This window comes from Akanthomyces muscarius (assembly GCF_028009165.1).
Source record: "Akanthomyces muscarius strain Ve6 chromosome Unknown contig_11, whole genome shotgun sequence".
NCBI lineage: Eukaryota > Fungi > Ascomycota > Sordariomycetes > Hypocreales > Cordycipitaceae > Akanthomyces > Akanthomyces muscarius.
In genome coordinates this window covers 216,318-232,846 of record NW_026611614.1, presented here as the reverse complement: position 1 = coordinate 232,846, position 16,529 = coordinate 216,318, and the positions used below count along the sequence as shown (strand labels likewise).

Sequence of the window (16,529 nt, the reverse complement as noted above, 5' to 3'; positions counted from 1 at the left end):
CTCTTTGAAGTATTTTGCTTCTCTTCTCCAGATGGCTCTGTATAGGTGTGTACACGGAATCCCCACACGATCAAACGACAGCTAATCTCTGCAAAACACAGCTTGGCTTGTTAGCCGACGACAGGCGCAATATACACAGGCTGTAGGGACTTAGTTATAGGGACTTATTAGCTGCAGAAAGGGGTGAGGGGTGCTAACGCAACGACAAGTCTGGCTCGCGCGCGTTGTATCTTGAGCTGGCCGTTGGACGGGGTCTGGAGCATGGAGCATCGACGGACGGCCGTTCCTGGTTCGCGCGCGGATACAACGTCGACAGCAACGTACGCCACTTGCACCAACTTGTTCAACGCAAGAATGCCTGCATTACAGGAGCAGGGCTGGTGAGGCGTCTCGAAGATGGCTTTTCGCGCCAGACGTTATCCGTGGGGACGCATTGCGGAGACGCCACTCCGGCTAGAGGTCAACGCTTTTCGCTAGGGTGTTAAACGAACGAACGAGCTAAGTAGGCGGGTCGACAAACGGCGGGGGGGTGAGGGTCAGGCTCTCGGACAGGGTGGCCCAGTTTCGGCCAGACCAAAGTAGTCCGGTTGTCCGGTTTGTCCGGGCAGTGGTTCTATGGGTCGGTGGCCCCAGCCCCAGCGTTATTACCACTCAGAGCGATGCCCCCATGATACAGAGTAGTCTCTGGCAGATCCGCCGCCGATAGAGCCACAGCAGTGCGGACGGCTCGCGGGGAAGAGATCGTAGATTTCCCCGATCAGCTAGCGACTGTGTAACGGTCCTACCACCGCCGCCATGCATTATTTTCCAGGCTGGCAGCGTCTGTAATGCAAGAATAAGGCTGCAAGAAGGGTAAGCTTGTCTATGTACTGCGCTCAAAGTTTGCGGTTACTCTGTGCTTTGAGAATTGGCGCCCTGCAGCCTGATCAGGTCTCCTTACTGCTATTCGTTGAGCCAGATACTTGGTAACCAGTGAGATGTTGATGAAGTGCACCCCTTCGTTTCCTCATCTGCACGAGAGTGGATGAGGCGGAAATTGCAGCCATGACCCCGACATGGGTCGAATGTCGTGCCACTCGCCCCCTTTCTAGTGTTCTTCCCCACCTTCCGTGGTGCGTGGCACGAGTAGGCGTTTTTGCTTTTCTTTTTTTCTTTCTCGTTGGCTCCGCTGCGGAGCTGATTGATGTGGCCTTGAAAGAACCTGCTATGCCAATCAGTTGCTTTCATCCACGCTGGAAAAATGTCATTGACCTGAGCTGTTCTGAGCTCCCCGCAGCAAGAATGCGAGGAAAACTTCTTGCTCTAGACTAGTCGTGCTGCGGGCTTCCCAGCCGCTCATGATCTCAAGAAGCCTGTCAAACGGCGGTGGCCACGGTGGCCGCGGTGCGCATCCACCGTAACTCGCTTCAGCCTAATCTGTAGCACTGGCTTCCTTGATATCCAACACACTTCGAAGTAACGGGGATTAGGAAATATCTTCCCGGCTACTGATTCCCTACTAGCCTCGCCTAATTTTGGCCAATTTTTTTTTTTTTTTTTGCCCCGAGTATTTATTCAAGACTTCTTTTATATCACCGCGCTGGTAATGTAATGTGGGAAGGCCGGAATTTCAGGGTGAGTAATAAGGGCAAGAATGGAATCGAGTGAATGCGTCTTCTCTTTCCTTCGTGGGGTGGTGGTGCGCGAGACATGTCGCGGGCAATACTAGGTCGCCGAGTTTTCGCTCGTCCCAGGCCTTGAGCATGACCCCGCTCCATGCGCTTGCATTGTGCGAAAATCATTGTCAGAACTTCTCATAATGGGAGCTTCTGCGTGTTTTCGAGGGTTCCCATGGACAAGCCGAGAGGAAGCAGCGTGAATGAGAAGGACCCCAAGAAACCCAAAGAGCCGCACAGGAGATGCAGAGTAGCAAAAGGAAAGAAGATAAAAGACGTGTTCTATTTTCGCACATTCTAAAACGCGATCCCGACAATATCTACACAATTCCTAAAGTCCGTGATCTATCTGCGGCAAGTATCTCAGCCTCATATGCAGACTGGGCATCAGCACCACTGTTCATGCTTGCTGCATTCAAAAGGGCGTTGCGCGCTTGAAGTCCATCCTATTAGCAAGTTGCTTTACGGTTCCTTGTGCTATAAATACCTGGTAGCGCAGTGGTCGTAGCTGCGGCGCCGATGACAAGGTAGTGCCAGAGACGCATGTTGAGTCGTACGTGTTGCTTCTGGAAAATCTTTCTGGGAAATTCGAAATTTTCATGCATGGCACGAGAAACGATGGTGTGTGAGGAGGACAGAAGGACGGCAACAAGTGAACCGGCAAGTGCCTTGCACCACAGTCCCTGAGTCGCGCCGGACGGACTACTTGCCGGTGCTTTTGCCCGCTGTCGCGACGCGGGGACCAGGGTGTGATTAGGCAGGTAGTTGCACTTGCCTGGGTTTATTATCGTTAGTGTCCACTCGGCCCACAACGCGATGCACACTCTTCTGGTAATTAACTAGTAAAAGGGCACTCACAGCCTGGAATTTAGCGTGCTTTCGAGAGTAAGAGTTGTTGGCGATCAACGTTGGCTATTATTATTATGTTGGTTCGCGGAATTTTCCACTGGCTGCTCCAGGGTCTAAACGACGTACGGAAAAACTGTCGATCAGCGCTGACTTGGCCGTCCAGCCCACTCAAGTCCGTGGAACCCGAGGATGGAATCTGGGCTCTTGCCCATGTCTCTGGCACATGTACTGGTAGACGTGGAGGATTGAGATTCGTTAGGAGCTCCTCAATCAGGGGTACAAGATCCGCGCAGCACCGAGGCCCGCAGCAGGCTGCCCGTCCTTGCAAAAGTTCCTGCAAGGTGACAGCCGTCTACGTCTGCGTTGCGGCTATTCCGAAGATGGAAGCTGCTCAAGATGGAAGCTGCAGAGCCGGAATCACCCTCGCACATCATGCTCGTTCCGCTGCTGATGATTTACTACATCAGCCAGCCGAATCCTAGGTTTTTGTGACACAGACACGCTAATGAACGCCACAGCGCATTGCTGTCCCCTGTCGGGCCATTAACGTTGCTTCCTAGTGGGCCACACCCGCCGAGAACCGCCCCAATTTGCCACTTGTGTCGTGGCTGCTGATAAGCTAACTTCAAGATGTTGGGCCGGGAGCGGGCGTCATTTCTCGAGTGGGACACATCTCCGAGGTGCGGTTACTTGTATACGTACTGGTACTGCCAGCCTGATTTATGACTGCCCAGTACAGATTAGTCCTTGCCAATAGGGGATGGCTCCCCAGCCAGCGCTGCCCGGCTTGGCTGGCGACTCGGCCCGCCTCTTGCCAGATGCATTGACAAATGTGAGAATACCCCGCGGTTGCGAGATTGCCCCACGGTTCTGGGCTAGGACGGCTTGCATCCGAGGAAGCCAGGCCCTCAGGATCGCTGAGCCAGCAAATGTCGGGCGCCTGCCGCCTTTCTTTCCTTTTATCGCGTTCAAGTGCGCCTGGTCTACTGTCTGCTGGAGACCTTCGGCCGCGAGGCTGTTTTCACGAGGAGCAGTATGATACTTGTAGAGAGCACCGGTTCACGATTTCTGCTTCTTCATGTATCAATGATCCTTGGCTTCTGACATTACCGAGTATGTAGAGATCAGCAGCAACTAGCAGGGGACGCCGTGCCCAATCGTCTTCATCTCCACACCAGAATGCTACCTGGAGATTTTGTTGGCTCTGTCATTGTTGCTTCTGAGAGGCATTCTGTTTTTTCCGCTTCCACAACTCGATTTCCCCCCGCCCCATCGCCGGGCAACTATAACACCTACACCAAACCGTCTATCACTGCTTCCGTTGCTTTGCTTCTCTTCCCACTCTCCTCTTTTGCCAGTTGCTTTATTCAGCCGTGGTGAGATTGGCCGTGCACAGCGCGCCAACGCAGACATGGACAGCACATTCGGTCCTCGGCTGTTGGGCCATTTCGATTTCACGCTTCTCTTTGAGCATACCATATTTGAAATCGTGCCCTCCTTGATTCTCATATTCACTTTGCCCTTCTACGTGCACAAGATCCTTACTTGCCAGCGCCTTGTGCGACCGGGCTGGCTTCTATGGGCCAAGGCTACAGTTGCAGTTGGCATGGCTGCTGTCCAACTAGCAAGCGTGATATTTTGGTTCAAATCCCCCTTGGACTCGAGGGTCGCAGAAGCAGCCGCCATCCTTTACTTTCTAGGCTCCATTGGAGTTGTCATCATTACCTACGCCTCTCATGCGTATTTCCTTCAACCTGTCATTTTTCTTGCTTCGTACCTGAATGTGACGCTACTACTCGATTTAGCAACCATCTACACGTACTATCACAGGACGGGTTTAGACACAATTGCTTGTCTCACTTGCTTCCTCCCGGCCCTCAAATTTCTTCTGCTCGTCTTGGAGGAAACCCCAAAGCGATCCCTCATTATCGCCGAGAATCGAAACCTGCTCGGTCGCGAAATTACAGCAGGCTTCTGGAACAGAGCTACGTTTTTCTGGATAAATCCACTTCTTCTCTTCGGCTTTCGCCATATCATCCATAATGGTGACTTGTCTGATATTGGAGAGCAATTCGACTCAAAGCATTTATACCAGAAGCTGAAAGTATCTTGGGAGAAGCAAAACCAAACTTCGAAGCATGCTCTTCTCCGAGCTCTTATTTTCTCTATGCCGTGGCCTTTCATTTTCGTTATGCTTCCACGTCTCTTTCTTGTCGGCTTCATCTTTGCCCAACCGTTTCTCTTGCAAGATGTAGTCAGCTATTCCTCGAGCGAGATGACGCAGCCTGATCACATATCGAAGGAGCAAGAAGCAACATCGCTTGTTCTGGCGGCCGCACTCATCTTCTGCGGCAAAGCAGTAAGTAACTTCAACGCATTGGCCCTATTCCGGCCTTGTTCTAACTCAGTCAAGATATCAAGAACGTGGTTCAGTCACATCAAAAACCAAATCATGGTCTGCATTCGAGGAGCTCTGGCATCAGCGGTATATGACAAATCTCTTCGGTTGGGCGTAGCAGAATCCGAAGATTCTGCCACGGTCACATTGATAACCACTGATATTCCTGCCATTGAAGCAGTCATCTCACTGTTGTATGATGTCGTGGCCATGATCCTTGAGGTGGCTTTCGGCACCGCAGTACTTACTCTGTTTGTCGGTGCCGCTAGTGCTCTGGCCGTTCTATGCACCCTTAGTACGTCCTCTCGAAGAAATGATGAAACCAACTCTCAACTGACAGTGTATACAGTCGCGACCATACTATCCAGGCGGATAGCCAAGCAAATAAGCCTCACACGGAAGACATGGAATGAACGTATCCACGATCGCGTGGCTGCTACATCCAATATACTGGCGCAGATAAAGGACATCAAAATGACAGGCCTCGCACCATCCATGGGAAAGTATCTGAAAAGCCTGAGAGCGAAAGAAATAGAGGCATCTCTGCACACCAGACAAGCAAACTGTATCTCATTTGGCCTCGGTATGTGAAAGCTACACTCTCGCCCTAAGGCAACATGCTAACTGCTAAAAGGCGCATTTGCGGACGCTATGACGCCAGCTGCTGTTGTAGCTGGGGGTTTGTTTTGGACCAAGACCTTAGAGACTACGTCAACGGCTCGCTTCTATGCCATTCTTGCCGTGGTGACACTGCTCACTGATCCTCTTACGAATTTCATTATATTGCTTCCGGGATGGTCTGCTAGCTTTGCATGCCTTTCTCGTATCCAAAGCTACCTTACGCAAGAAGAGTTGCAAGACCCTCGACGTACCCGTGCATCCGTTCACCAAGGTTCCCGTTGCTCCTCAAATTCGAGATCCGCGCGGCCACGGGAGGATCTCATCCACCTTCAAGGTGTCAATGTCACACTGGACCTCACTGGCACTATTTTGCGCAATGCCTCAGTTGTTATACGATCTGGTGAGATCACCATGATTGACGGCACTGTTGGATGTGGCAAGTCGACACTGTTAAATGTGATGCTTGGCGAAATGCCGTTGAGAAACGGTACTGCAACGCTCTCAACACGCTCGATTGCCTTCGCGGGGCAGAAACACTGGCTACTGAACACGACAATTCGTCTCAACATCATTGGACATAAAGCCTATGATGCGGTTCTTTATACACGGGTTGTACATATTTGCGACCTGGGTATTGATTTCGAGCAACTCCCCGACGGGGACGAAACTGTGGTTGGCAGTGGAGGTTGTCAGCTCAGTGGTGGGCAGAAACAAAGAATTGTTAGTAACTAATTTGATGGTATCTGGTATAGTCATTTAATGCTAACCTCTCTGACAGTCTATTGCCCGTGCCCTGTACGTCGAAGCAATCGTGACGATATTGGACGATCCATTCAGCTCGCTGGATCTGGAGACCGCCTCAGTGATTCGCCTCCGGCTCTTTGTGGACGGGCACGCCACACTCGATGGAAGATCGTTGGTTATGACCACAAGCATGAGTACGTGAACCGTCATTTCCAGTTCAACCTGTTCCTGAAATAATGGAAACGTGTAAGAGCGGCCAAACGCGAGATTCGATGAGGCTAATGTGTGATCAAAAACTGCAGAGCAGCATCTAGTGGACGCCAATACTATCTATCGCGTTCAATCTAATGGCTTTGTCGTGCAACTAACGCAAGAACAGGTAGACGCGGAGCTAGAAGAGCTGGCGAGAAACCATCGAGCTGGAGTGGTCTCTTCCGCTGAAACCGATGCAATTTCTGTGGCGTCTGTTGAACCACCTGAAGTCGTGTCGGCTACTGGCAATGACGCTGACAATCAGCAAGAAGGTACATCCAAGAAATACAGCAGTTTCTCTGTTTATAAGTATTTCCTGCAACCGGCAGGCATTGTCGCTGTTATCATTTGGTTGGTACTCAACGGCTTCGCCTCGGCCTCCGAAACAATGCCGAGTAAGTCGTCCCTTGTCCGTTGGTTAGATACGCAAGGTTTCGCTCACACGTACAGATGTTTATATTCGGATATGGCTTGAGACAAATCCCACTGACTATCGGTACTACATTGGGTATGCGCTGGTTTGTCTTGCACACCCGATACTTAATGTTGCGAATGCTGCGTGAGTACTCGACGTCCGTTTTCCTGAAGTATAGTGGCTTATTGAGGCGCAAGGTTTTTTTTCTGGTTTATCAACACCCCAACGATCACTAAGTTGCACGACAATCTTGTCGATGCTACCTTGGGGGCGACTTTCACGTTCCTCGCAGAGGAAGACATCGGGTCTATCTTGAATAGATTTAGTTCCGACATGAATTTGGCAACACAGAGAATCCCGGGCCTGATTCTGCCTACTGTATGGCGTAAGTTGTGCCGTCTTGATATGAGACAAAAAAGTCGAAATTGACCTGGGACTATCTCTTAGGCGCTTACACAGTTGTGATGGATATTGCCATTATCAGCTCTGGAGCTTCTTATGCAGCACCGATTATCCCATTCTTCAGCTTGCTCATTATTGCCGTTCAGCAATTTTACTTGTCAACATCTCGACAGCTTCGCGCTTTAGAACTCGACACCACGAAAATATTAGTTCGTCACCTTATTGAGAGCGCCGCCGGCATCACGCATATCCGTGCGTTCTGCTGGCAAGGGGAGGTTATGAATGAGTTCTTCGCTTTGTTGGACATTGCACAACGACCGTTCTACCTACTATACTGCGTCCAGCAATGGCTTGAGTGTGTACTCGACCTCTCCACTGCTGGCGCGGCGATTCTTGTAGTCACGTTCGCGGTGAAATTCTCGAACACAGCCTCGGCCAACTCTATGGGCTTAGCATTTCTCAGCCTGATTGGATTCAGCAACACTGTTGGGGAATGGGTGAAATCGTCTGTGGCTATGGAGACAGCCTTCGGGGCTGTTGCACGCATTCGCGCTTACTCCGAAGCAGCTCCCAAGGAGAAATATAAAGATGACAAGGGGCCGGTGTCCGCAAGTTGGCCTCCCCAAGGTGTTTTAGAGCTAAATTGTGTGTCCGCAGTTTATGGGTAAGTGGCGCTGCCAATGTTCAATATTATATATTACTAACTACTATCATTTCCTCTAGAAACCAAGAGCCAACCCAAGCTGCTCAGATCGACAATCTCACTGTCACTATTCAGCCTGGTCTGGGCGGACTTGGTATTACTGGTCGAACTGGAAGGTATATTGATTATTCTCTGCAGCCTATTCTGCTCTTGTGGTGTCCTCTGCTTACCATTTTCTCCAGTGGCAAGACGACAATATTACTGAGCGTTCTCAATCTGATCAACTACAAGGGAACAATTTGCATTGACAACCGCGAAATTCGCACAGTCTGCCCGGACTTCCTACGTTCACAGGTTACCACTATCACGCAGGGTGGTATATACTTGCTCGGTTCGGTGAAATTCAATCTCGACCCATTCGACGCTTCGCTGCGCCCGCCTACGTGCATTGTAACCAATGCTATGTGTGAGGCTATGCTGCACAGGGTTGGGCTCTGGGGTATCATTAGCGCACGTGGAGGCTTGACAGCTCGGATGAAAGATATGAGGCTTTCGGGGGGGCAGCGTCAGCTGTTTCAGTTTGCGCGCGCCATGTTGCACCATCAAACAATGAGAACAAAGATTGTTTTGATGGACGAGCCAACATCGAGCCTGGATGAGGAGACAGAAGCTCGGATCGTCACCATCCTTAGCACCGCATTTGCTGGATGTACTAAAGTGGTCATTTCTCACCGAGCAACAGCTCTGAATAGCACCGATTCTATCATAAAGATGAACGCGGGCCGAGCCCAGCTCGTCAGGTAGACGTTGTGCCACTGAAGGAGAGGAGCTTGGAGGATCACTTGTATGTATATTTTTGTTGATAATTGCATGTATGTTTTTTCCCTGTGCGCGTGATTCTTACGCAGCGTTGCCAGGGCAGCCAAACATGAATTAAATAAACTCTATCTAATATACTATTATATCCGCATAGAGGGCTAAAATATGCTAAGATCGTTGCGCTTCCACAGGCATTCTATTAGGGAACACGTATTCCAACGGGCTCGTTGTATACTCTCTGCGGCTGATGGCTGACAGCGGCATGCTTCTTCGCGAGGCAGTGCGTATAGGCCGTAAAGGGCAATTAACTTGCTACATGCGAGCTTGGCAGACTTCAGACAGCCGGGCTAGTGCGCGTAGGTATTGCGTTTATTATAGAAGATGAGAACTGTGAGGCGGCTAGGGAAGCTAAAACATCTGCTACAGCGTCTGCTAAAACAGCATGGAAGATGGACAATTGTGCCTAAGCGCTTATAGCAGGTCTGCAAAAATAGGCAAAAATAGGCAACGCCATCAGCCAGCTCAATTTTATAAAGCATGGAGCCTTTGAGAGAGACACCAGCTCTGTTTGTTTTCGGCGAGGTAAATTCTTTGATAATTATGCCGAAATATATGGCCACTGTCGTCGGACCGTATCAACAATTATGCGTTACAGGACATATGTTGGCGGCCATTTGGCGTCCAAGTCGGTCGTATACCGATCTGCCATATTCTGCATACGCATGAGCAGTCATACCTTACCTGATGGATTCTCAATTGTCTGTAAGCCTCATATTCGCGAATGTGACATCAAACCGCGCGCTCTCTCACAGCGCAAGAGACAAGCGTGGGCATTAGAGGCGATACGCCCCGCCGAACGCCACCGTTGGCCACTCTTGGCTGGAGTTGCCAGATAGACGTAGATACGTGACAGAACCTCAAATGTGCGCCTCGAACAAGGTCTACTCCAGGAGCAGATAATATGTAATGGGATTCATACACCTTCTTCGATATAGTAAGCCTTACTATATAGACTGTAAAGAACCTCTTACCGTAGTCTGGTACTGTTGCAGGACACTGACGAGAGTACACTACAAGCCGCTGATGATATCGCAGCCACATCCAGCAAAGCAAATCTCCTGCAATTTGATGCGGAGCAGTGGACGGCTAGGCTTATTGAACTTTGTTGGCGAGATTATGTAAGGCAGAGGCGCTTCAAGATATAGAGCAGCGATATTCGGCCTTTTGTGAACGAATTTGCCGTGACTGGGTTAGCTGTGCCGGCATTGGGTTCTATTCCCCATTGAGAAATAAGGAATCGTGCATGATGCAGACGTGTTGGCATCCACTGCATCAGAGTTCCTCAATTGACATGAGAAGCAGTACTCACACGTAACACTTGAAAATATATGCAGATCTTTATTCTGCCACCGTATCTCAGCAAAGTTTTCTCCGCCTGCATTATTTTTCGCCCTATATTGATCCTGCCGCGGTTAGCAGGAACAAGATTTACTGGCGAATTTCCGGTGTCAAGGTTCGAACTCGTGTAGATGTTTTCAAAGCATTCTCTGCCTAAACGATGGAGAGCCTGACAATCAATTTCACAATCAAGCCAGCGATAGGAGTGAAGCTCTTTCGTGTGTTACGGCGATCAAGCGGATGTTATCCTGCCAGCATGTTTAAAGTCCGCATGGAATAGCAGCCAAGTTAAAAACTATCCTGCATTCTAGCTTCGCTCGACACAGCCCACCCATCGCACCACACGCACCGATTTTGCACAAAAACTAAGATTATCACAGCAACCTATGTACGATTCTTCGTTCCGATGCGGTTGTGAGATTCTTGCTCACAGCGGCACCGTGAAAGACGAGCTTACATGAGGCCGCCAGACCAACTGTGGGCCGCCTACTCTGCGTGCAAAAGGCATCAGTCCTCGTCACGTTGACCGCAGCATCTCGACAACAACGAGGCAGAGAGTCCACTGTGAAGGAAAGAATAACTGCTATAAAAAGGGAGCCGTACATTATACCAAGATTCTATCTATCTCCTTTGTGCTATGTGCTTATATGCCCTCACTACTTTCAACAGTGCTGCTTCCCTCCGATATTTCAAGACATTCCTCGCTGTAGTTCCTTGGACCATGCATCACATTTCGACTTGATCCAGTAGTCAACAAATTACAAAATACCCGACGGTGGCCCCGTCTTGTTGACATATATAACCTTGCCCTGCCTTTCGCGCACCGAAATGGCGAGCCGCCGGGCCAATTTCCTCGGGCAACTGAATGCCAGGCTTGTTCCAAGAATAATAAGCATGTCGGCCTTGATCTCATCTTCCGCGATAATATCTTCAATTTCTTCCCCCTGAGGGTGTTCGTCGTCAGAACATATGACGCTCAGATAGAGTTGGCCGATGGCAATTTTGCGTTAGCCGCGATCGGTCCTTTCCCTGCATCTCTCCTAACAGTGGCGGCAGCTGAATTCTGTGCCGGCATCTAAAGATAGCCTGATGTTCTCCTGTTCGTATTCTTTCTAATTGAATGTCGAGCAGCAAAGTTCGCATCTCAAAATTCTAATAGCGCCGTGTAAGAGAATGCACGTCGGGGGGCTAATCGACTGAGCAGTCATGTTAGTGCTCAGTCCTGCCTCAGCCTCAAGACCGTCCACGTTCTGGCTATAAAGGCGTAGCAACTTTCCCATATTCCGTAATTGGAGAAAAGACTTGTGCGTTTTCATCGGCTTACTCTTCAGTACGGCATCACGAAGAGAGACAGCGTGTTCTATGAACTTTTGTCTGTCGTCGTCCGTTCGGAGGGAAGACCGCTGAAAGGGATTTCCATTTACATAGCGGCCACCATCCGAGTAATAGTCCTAGTCTAGTCTGTATCATAGCATCAGTAATAGGATATATAAGGAACCTTAATTCCAGCTTTCGTGCTAATTCCCGCCCCTACTAAGATAACAATATTGCTTGCCTTCGCTACTTATACTATGACATCCGTTAGGTGATCGCGTCCAAGACGCACTTTACTCTCCTCTCCCATGCCGAGACGAGGCTCCAGCATCTTCGGCAGGTCACCGGCCGCACAGGTAGAGCCGGGACGTCTTGGCATCAGTTGGTATACTATCGCAGAGTGTCTGAATATGTAAGGAGGAAAATGCATTCCGTCCAACAAGAGGGGAGGGGGAGGCTCTTATATAGCTGAGCTCACCACGTGAGGGCTGGCTTATGCATTCGACTAACATGGCTCTACTTCCGATATCGCTCTAGCAGGCTTTCATCTGCGTGGAGCGCATCCGAGCGCCTGCTGCGTACGACTACGAACGCCCTCCAATTGTAGCATAGAGCCGGATTGAAGCTGAGACACCGCCTGAGACTCAATCATGCTGAAGCTATTCGCGACGTCTCCTCTTTTTTCTGTTTGTCGAGGGCTATCAATATCATCTTTCTTAGCAGACTTAAGGATAAGCTCGTAAAACGAATATAAATGCTGTCAGCTTCATTTGCAGGCTAGGATAGTACAATGGTGTCCGCCTAATAGATGCAGTGGGTTTCCAAAGGAGAATCTTCCGATCATTACTTTACTTTAACCTGTATTAATCAATTGCTTGAGCTCTTCTATGCTTGTCCTATTCTGAGTATTACACCTTTTATGCCATAGTGTGCCAAAGTGACAGAGATTATCTATGCAGATAGTCGCCCCTTGTACTGTAAAGGAATACCTACCATCTCCGGGGCCGTACACAACTTCAGTTTCTTCGAGTAAGCACTTATTGCTTTGAGGTACAGAATTGGAACTGCGAGTTTTCCATACTTATTCTCCATATATGTGTCGCGCTTCACGGTCTGTACCCACCTGCCGTCGTTGGGCTGCTGCAAAATCAACTGGATCATCGGGTTAAAGAGCGTGGCATATCTGCCATGGTAAAGTTTCTTTTAGTTGATAAGCTTGGAGTCTGCCTCGGAAGCCCGAGACAGGATAACGGACTGATCATCATAGTGGACCCTGCTATCTGCGTTATATAGAGAACGGACTCCAACGCCTGCGAGGAAAGTCATTCTTGTCTAGCTCTGCTAGAGCTAGCAACTTTGAGAAATCTCTATCCTTGCGCACGACAGTTCTCCAGGCGGGTGCGTGTCTATGCTTCGCATCACTGTAGCGTAAGAGGTCAAAAGGGGAGTTCCATCGGACAATATTTGTAAACATGGTTTCATCAAGTTCATCCGCGATCATTAACCCCAGCTCAGTCGGCAATGAATGGAATTCTTGGTGATATCTGTCGATGCTCCTTTCACCCCATAAGATGCTTTCCGAGCTTTAATAGTTTCTATATCGTCCACTTTTCCCTTTTCGAATATAGCCCGCGAATAGGCAGACTCGACGTTTCTGAAGGTTGCTGTTTCTGACGGGGCAACTTTGCCGAGCTTTGTTTCTATCTCTCCTGGAAATTCTGACCAACGGCCAATCGAAATTCGCAAGATCACGAGGCGCTGAGTTTTTGGCCGAGTTAAAGCTACCAATGCGCATAAATCCAGACTCAGCTCGCAACACTGCGAGCCTGGGATCGTGATAGAAGCCGCGAATGGTTCTGGAAAGATTAAAGCTTAGACCCTGCTCTTTAACCAACTCGTAGAGCCGCTGTCGCAACCAGTCGATAGGTTCAATATCGAGATGAAACCTAAGCAGCTCCTTAACTATATGGCAGAGCTGGTAGAGAGTGTCATATGAGCTGATACTCCGCTTTCCCGCGATTTTCATATATTAGCGTGTGGTGAACGGGATTCAAAACCGTGCTGTGGTCAACAGGTATTCTTGGTTGCTAAGCCATGCCACCTAGCACGGGAAGCTGCCTCCACTCCTAATGCCGCATGTCGAATGAGATGACTTAATGCCTACATTCATTCATCCATTCATTCATTCAATTGAAATCAATATTGTTCAAATCTCGAATTTAAGATAAGGTTTTGATGGGATGATACATAGAGTGGGTTGAACATAACTAGATTATTATAACACTTTGGGCTTCCGTTTAGTTAATACGCCTACCGCTTTTTCTACTTACGTAACTTCGTCCTGTCGATACGAACATAAAGAAGTCGAAAGATCGGTTTCAGTCTTAGATTACAGTATAATCGCTGTGACGGTCATCTATAACTACATATATTATGGTCCTCTAATCACTGGAAGGACACGAAAAGTGAGACAATTTACGATGATTGAGCTGTAAAATACGACGTCTATTAAACCATTGACATGCCGTTCTGATATTCAAACACCAAAATACACTAAGTCGTCGTCTGTAGATGATGCGCCGACGTGAGATCCTCCGCAGCTGGAACACGTGCTATGACACTCCGCCTTAGAAACTCCAGGCATAGTCTCAGGTTACGCCCTTGCTCCGCGTTCGATCCGTTCGGTCTCAGGCCATGTGTAATCCTGTGACCATGTAGACCTCTCTGGCTTCATCGATGACGGGAGCGCAAGACCTGCCACGGAAGCACTCCGTAACCTTCAGTGCCGCGATGTCGTCAACAGGGGACTAGGCACAGAAATAATTCTTTCACGGAAGCAGCTACAGCTTCCTTGCGGTTCTTCTTTCGTTCCTCCATAGCTTTCAACACCCGCTTGCCATCGCCGCCTACCCAGCCAAACTCACTACCCTGCCCTATTTGTCCAGTCTACCGCTTTGCTTACTTATCTGTGTTGCCACCGGTCCGCCATCCTTCTTTCTCATCTTTTCCGACCACTGGCGTATAGCGTCGTACAGCCTCGCCAGTAGCTCCTATAGCGAAGCTTCCGTCCCTAGCGTTGGGCCCTTGATTATATACACACTCCCGCGTACAATCTTCTCTATTGAGAACATTATAGCACTAAGTGCCTTGCCTTCTTCGTTTTCGCTGCACATAAAGCCTGACCGCCACGGGAGAGGCGACTATTCTTCGTCAGCAAATACCTGCTTAACTGTCCGTAAGATCTCACCCCACGCTTCGCACGCAAATCGAGCGGCATAGTAATTCCCATTGTCGAGTAAAGGTTCGTCCAGAGTCATCTTGCCAATCGGGCTAGAAAAGAATGCCATATGGTGTCGGGCTAATTCTATGACCACCCACTCTAACCATTGGGAAACGAATTCTACCTCGTTATCGACGCAGGCCTTCTCCGTTCCTCTTCGCCGATGGTACTCTAGGATGGCTGGCCTAAAGTCATCTCGAAGCTACGGTTTGTTGTTCCTCTGCTGATACACGATGATCGTCAGCTCAGGGTTGAGCCAATCCACGACGTGGCTCACAACCCGTGCTAGAGTCTTTCCTTCCGCATTAGACATTTTACGCAATGCACCGACATCGGGAAACTCGAGCGACTGATTGTTTCTCACATGCTCAAAAATCGCCGTATACGCCTGATCATTGACATGAGAGAGGAAACCTGGATGCCTCCGCCGCCCTGCCATACTAGACACTGCGCCCTGTGCATCGGGAGGAAAGAACAACGCCTCCCGCGCCTGTCAAGTCGCTCCAGCCGGCGTCTCTGCCACTAGCAATTCCAGTCTTCTGCACTGACCATCATACCTGCGTTTCCTGGAAATTCCCCGAGAGTCTTCAGCGCACGATCCAGGTATCTCATCAATACTGGTTTCCTTCAGGTCAGCATCGTGCCAACCTTGCCTTTCATCGCGCACAGCGCACACGTACCTCGTCAACTCGTAGGCTCGCCATCCAGTGAAATGTGGTCACATGAAAATTGGCCCGCCTGACTTCCGTCTCGCTCCACCACGTCAGCATCTCCCTCCACCGATTGTTCCTCCACAATGTCACCACGCGATCTACTGGAAACTTAGATTCCCCTTCCAGCAGTAGCATCAGCTCCAGGCGCTACTAGACAGTTTACTTGTTGCCGTCGAACAAAGTCTCGACCCGTTTGTACGCCTACACCATTTATGCCCATATCTCCCCTTCGCTGTCCGGCAGCATGACATCGCGCCGGTTTATACTCACTTTCTCGTCAAGGTTTCCTGGCATGCCATCTACGCCTCGTGTAAGCCTCTCTTCGCGTTCTCGCCGCTACATTGGACAACATACCTTCATCATGAGCCACGCACGGCCTGCCGCTGACGAATCGCTGGGAACGTAGCCATCTTTTCTTTCCAGCCCCATGCTCGTCGCCTATTTTTCCATTCATCGCTTCGATAACAGACAACAGATCATATAGTGCCTCTTTGCCATGCACATTAGGACACGGGCACGGGGAGGCTTTTATTTATGCATATGAACGCACTGTTCACAACAAAGGCCCCTCAACAACCAACGGAGGTGACCTGCGCGAAACCCCGCCTCTGCCGTCAGCGGCAGCTGTGGGTCTCTGGTGACTTGGCTGCTTTCTCTGGTACCGTTGCTGTATCCTCCATTGGTCTCACGATCGTAACATGACCTACAGGGTATTAGCTAGTAAAGCAGGCGCTACACCGGCGGGTACGATACTACTTCCATTCTTCACGATACAGATTCGTATTCTGACAACGTGGATGAGGGTGCCGAGGGGGACGTCGATCTCTTTGTCGGGGGTTCTGTTGCCGGAGAGGTCGCGGCTGATAGCAGTAACCCTGGCATGGACGCTGTCGCCTTGAGCTTGGCCTGTCCTTTGCAAGAGGGAGGGCAATGCTATGGCCGTGACGCTAGAGGCAAGCGTGGCAGTGATGGTGACGATGGCAAACCTCATGGTGAGGATGATGAGCAGTTCGATTTGAGGTGGAA

General features: G+C 49.8%; 3 protein-coding genes across 3 annotated transcripts; 1 reads left to right on the top strand and 2 right to left on the bottom strand.

Annotated features, from left to right (window-relative positions):
* Positions 1-1,975: 1,975 nt before the first annotated feature.
* Positions 1,976-3,395, bottom strand: LMH87_007610 (uncharacterized protein; the record flags this gene model as incomplete). Its single annotated transcript, XM_056199522.1, has 6 exons — positions 1,976-2,088; positions 2,143-2,221; positions 2,359-2,430; positions 2,514-2,567; positions 2,631-2,650; positions 3,242-3,395. The coding sequence occupies 6 exons, from the start codon at positions 3,393-3,395 to the stop codon at positions 1,976-1,978; spliced, it is 492 nt and encodes a 163-aa protein (XP_056057963.1).
* Positions 3,396-3,915: 520 nt separating this feature from the next.
* On the top strand, positions 3,916-8,783 carry LMH87_007609 (uncharacterized protein; the record flags this gene model as incomplete). The annotated part of the gene is made up of 11 exons (XM_056199521.1): positions 3,916-4,863; positions 4,918-5,197; positions 5,252-5,485; positions 5,537-6,243; positions 6,302-6,461; positions 6,570-6,914; positions 6,970-7,078; positions 7,132-7,319; positions 7,382-8,000; positions 8,060-8,155; positions 8,222-8,783. The coding sequence occupies 11 exons, from the start codon at positions 3,916-3,918 to the stop codon at positions 8,781-8,783; spliced, it is 4,248 nt and encodes a 1,415-aa protein (XP_056057962.1).
* A 6,209-nt stretch (positions 8,784-14,992) lies between these two features.
* LMH87_007608 (uncharacterized protein) lies at positions 14,993-16,494 on the bottom strand (the record flags this gene model as incomplete). The annotated part of the gene is made up of 2 exons (XM_056199520.1): positions 14,993-15,082; positions 16,294-16,494. 2 exons carry the CDS (start codon positions 16,492-16,494, stop codon positions 14,993-14,995), a joined length of 291 nt encoding a protein of 96 aa, XP_056057961.1.
* Positions 16,495-16,529: the final 35 nt, after the last annotated feature.